The 4,243-nt window shown below is 37.2% G+C and overlaps 1 protein-coding gene across 1 annotated transcript in view; it reads left to right on the top strand.

Annotated features, from left to right (window-relative positions):
- The window catches only part of LOC110456271 (translation initiation factor IF-2, mitochondrial-like), a 45,695-nt gene that overhangs the window by 35,957 nt on the left and 5,495 nt on the right, over positions 1–4,243 (top strand). The window contains exons 14-16 of the mRNA XM_021506890.1: positions 391–528; positions 2,277–2,441; positions 3,871–4,011. Coding sequence (XP_021362565.1) covers positions 391–528; positions 2,277–2,441; positions 3,871–4,011 — 444 coding nt within the window. The remainder of the gene's footprint in view (positions 1–390; positions 529–2,276; positions 2,442–3,870; positions 4,012–4,243) is intronic.

Here is a 4,243-nt window from a genome sequence, read left to right as displayed (position 1 = left end):
GATGTCATGTGATAGGTAATCTGTTCTGATGATGTCATGTGGTAGGTAATCTGTTCTGATGATGTCATGTGGTAGGTAATATGTTCTGATGATGTCATGTGATAGGTAATCTGTTCTGATGATGTCATGCATATGTGGTAGGTAATCTGTTCTGATGATGTCATGTATAGGGCTTCTTTTTTCTTCAAGTTTCAAGCTTTACATTATGTATCAACAGCACGATACTCACATGTTTAAACCTAACCTCAATGATGTTAAACTACAATATGTCCTGCAAGCGGGGGATATAAATTCCATGAATTTGCTTGTTGATAGTGTCATGTGGTTGATAATCTGTTTCATGATGTCATTTGACAATTAATGGAAGAATTTGTTTTCCATATTTTCTAGGTGATGTTGATGGATCTGTGGAAGCCATATTGGATTGTCTAAGTACATACCACTCTCAACAGTGTCGACTGGATATTCTTCGGCATGATGTTGGGGAAGTGAACACCACTGATGTGGAAACAGCACAAGTATTTAATGGTCAGTGTTCTCATGTAGCTTGGTCAATTAACCTTGTTTAATGGTTATATTATCATTTGATGGTAAAATCAATGTAAAGGTCAGTAAATGATTCTTGAATGGTCAGTGGACTTGTATGTAATGGTCAATAGACTTGTATGTAATGGTCAGTAGACTTGTATGTAATGGTCAGTAGACATGTATGTTATGATCAGTAGACATGTATGTTATGGTCAGTAAACTTGTATGTAATGATCAGTAGACATGTATGTCATGGTCAGTAGACATGTATGTAATGATCAGTAGACATGTATGTTATGGTCAGTAGACATGTATGTAATGGTCAGAAGACATGTATGTTATGGTCAGTAGACATGTGTGTAATGGTCAGTAGACATGTATGTCATGGTCAGTAGACATGTATGTAATGAACAGTAGACATGTATGTAATGATCAGTAGTCATGTATGTTATGGTCAGTAGACATGTATGTAATTGTCAGTAGACATGTATATAATGGTCAGTAGACATTTATGTAATGATCAGTAGACATGTATGTCATGGTCTGTAGACATGTATGTAATGATCAGTAGCCATGGATGTTATGGTCAGTAGACATGTATGTAATGGTCAGAAGACATGTATGTTATGGTCAGTAGACATGTATGTAATGGCCAGTAGACATGTATGTAATGATCAGTAGCCATGGATGTTATGGTCAGTAGACATGTATGTAATGATCAGTAGACATGTATGTCATGGTCAGTAGACTTGTATGTAATGATCAGTAGACATGTATGTACTGATCAGTAGACATGTATGTAATGGTCAGTAGACAAGTTTGTAATGGTCAGTAGACACATGGTCAGTAGACATGTATGAAGTAGACATGTATAAAGTGGGCAGTAGACATGAATGTAATGGTCAAATAGACTTGTATGTAATGGTCAAATGGACTTGTATGTAATGGTCAAATAGACCTGTATGTATTGGTCAAATGGACTTGTATGTAATAGTCAAATAGACTTGTATGTAATGGTCTAATAGACTTGTATGTAATGGTCAAATAGACTTGTATGTAATAGTCAAATAGACTTGTATGTAATGGTCAAATATACTTGTATGTAATGGTCAAATAGACTTGTATGTAATGGTCAAATAGACTTGCATGTAATGGTCAAATGGACTTGTATGTAATGGTCAAATAGACTTGTGTGTAATGGTCAAATAGACTTGTGTGTCATGGTCAAATAGACTTGTATGTAATGGTCAAATAGACTTGTATGTAATGTAATATTGTTTAATACTTGGTCATAGTCATAGATGTGCATGAGTATATGAGCCCTCTCATCTCGATTTATAACTGGCTCACTGCCGCCTAGAGGGCAGAGGCTAGGGCCCATAGACTCTCACACATCTATGACCAAGTATTAAACAAAGCGTAGCTAAATTGAGTCATTTTAGTACATATATACCAACTAATTGTACATACGATAACAGCATAGCAGAATCAACATTCATTTGTGGACAACTGGTACACATTTTACACCTTTGTGTACATATGCTTCACTGGTCATTTGTCTGATGAAGTTGACAGAGTACATACCAAACTAGTCATCGAAACATCACATAAAACACTTATTGGTTGTGTTACAAGAATCTTTTCATAATCCATGATTACCAACCTGAAGAAAACGTCTAGAATCAACCAGGGTTGTTAACAAGGGTCAATGGAACAAATAAAGTTTTAATTTTGCCATTTTATTTCAGGTGATATATATGCATTCAATGTGAAGGTGCCTAGTGATATCAGCAAACTTGCCAAAGCCAAAGGAATTACAATCAGGGAACACAACGTCATATACAAGATGATTGATGACATAAAAGACACGATGGTCTCTAGGATTCCTCAGGAGGAAGTGGAAGATGTTATAGGTATGATGGGAGTATAATTAAACAATGGTCGCTAGGATTCCTCAGGAGGAAGTGTAAGATGTTATAGGTATGATGGGAGTATAATTAAACACAATGGTCTCTAGGATTCCTCAGGAGGAAGTGGAAGATGTTATATGTATGATGGGAGTATAATTAAACAATGGTCGCTAGGATTCCTCAGGAGGAAGTGTAAGATGTTATAGGTATGATGTGAGTATAATTAAACAATGGTCGCTAGTATTCCTCAGGAGGAAGTGTAAGATGTTATAGGTATGATGGGAGTATAATAAGACACAATGGTCTCTAGGATACCTCAGAAGGAAGGTGAAAATGTTATAGGTATGATGGGGAGTATAATAAGACACAATGGTCTCTAGGATTCCTCAAGAGGAAGTGGAAGATGTTTTGGTAAGATGGGGAGTATAATTAGACACAATGGTCTCTAGGATTCCTCAGGAGGAAGTGGAAGATGTTATAGGTATGATGGGAGTATAATAAGACACAATGGTCTGTAGGATTCCTCAGGAGGGGGGTGAAGATGTTATAGGTATGATGGGAGGATAATAAGACACAATGGTCTGTAGGATTCCTCAGGAGGGTGTGGAAGATGTTATAGGTATGATGGGGAGTTTAATAAGACACAATGGTCTCTAGGATTCCAGGAGGAAGGTGAAAATGTTATAGGTATGATGGGAGTATAATTAGACACAATGGCCTCTAGGATTCCTCAGGAGGGAGGTGAAGATGTTATAGGTAAGATGGGGAGTATAATTAGACAATGGTCGCTAGGATTCCTCAGGAGGAAGTGTAAGATGTTATAGGTATGATGGGAGTATAATTAGACACAATGGTCTCTAGGATTCCTCAGGAGGTTGTGGAAGATGTTATAGGTATGATGGGAGTATAATAAGACACAATTGTCTCTAGGATTCCTCAGGAGGAAGTGTAAGATGTTATAGGTATGATGGGAGTATAATAAGACACAATGTTCTCTAGGATTCCTCAGGAGGAAGTGGAATATGTTATAGGTAAGATGGGAGTACAATAAGACAATGTTCTCTAGAATTCCTCAGGAAGAAGGTGAAGATGTTACAGGTATGATTGGGGTATAATAATTCACAACTGTATCTAGGATCTGCACAGTGGATGGGGTTATATATTTGATAGGGAATATGGGCACATTGTATGTATTGACCAATTTAAGAATTTATAGTGTCGGTTGGGAATGTGGACACAAACTTTGTCGCAATAATAGCTCTCAAGAGCTAATGTTCCATGTTGATATGTATTCGACTCTAAATAAAGCTTCTTGTATCTTGTAAAGATTGATAGATAACAACTCTGTAAACATTCATCCCTAGGTAATACTTCATATTACGATCATGGTAAAATAATGATTGCATTTCATGTAGTAATTTGACTGTTCCAGGTGAAGCCAATGTGATACGACCCTACTCTTTTAATGATGGCAAGAGGCAGCTTCCAGTAGCAGGATGTATGTGTGTGAAAGGAAGTTTACTAATGTCCTCTATGTTTAAAGTCCAGCGGGATGGCGAGACACTTTTTAGAGGTAACTTAAACTAATAACAACACCCCTAGGATTTTAGTATTTTTAGGTCACCTGAGACAAAGTCTCAAGTGACCTATTGCGATCGCCTTTTGTCCGTCGTCGTCCGTCGTGCGTCCGTAAACAATTTACATTTTCGACTTCTTCTCCAAAACCCCTGAATCAATTTCAATGAAATTTTGCAGGGACCTTCCATGGACAAAGGTCAACAAAAATAGTTGCCGGTTTAGTCCTA

This window comes from Mizuhopecten yessoensis, unplaced genomic scaffold, assembly GCF_002113885.1.
Source record: "Mizuhopecten yessoensis strain PY_sf001 unplaced genomic scaffold, ASM211388v2 scaffold8605, whole genome shotgun sequence".
NCBI classification, from domain to species: Eukaryota; Metazoa; Mollusca; class Bivalvia; order Pectinida; family Pectinidae; genus Mizuhopecten; species Mizuhopecten yessoensis.
This window is presented reverse-complemented; position numbering and strand designations above follow the sequence as displayed.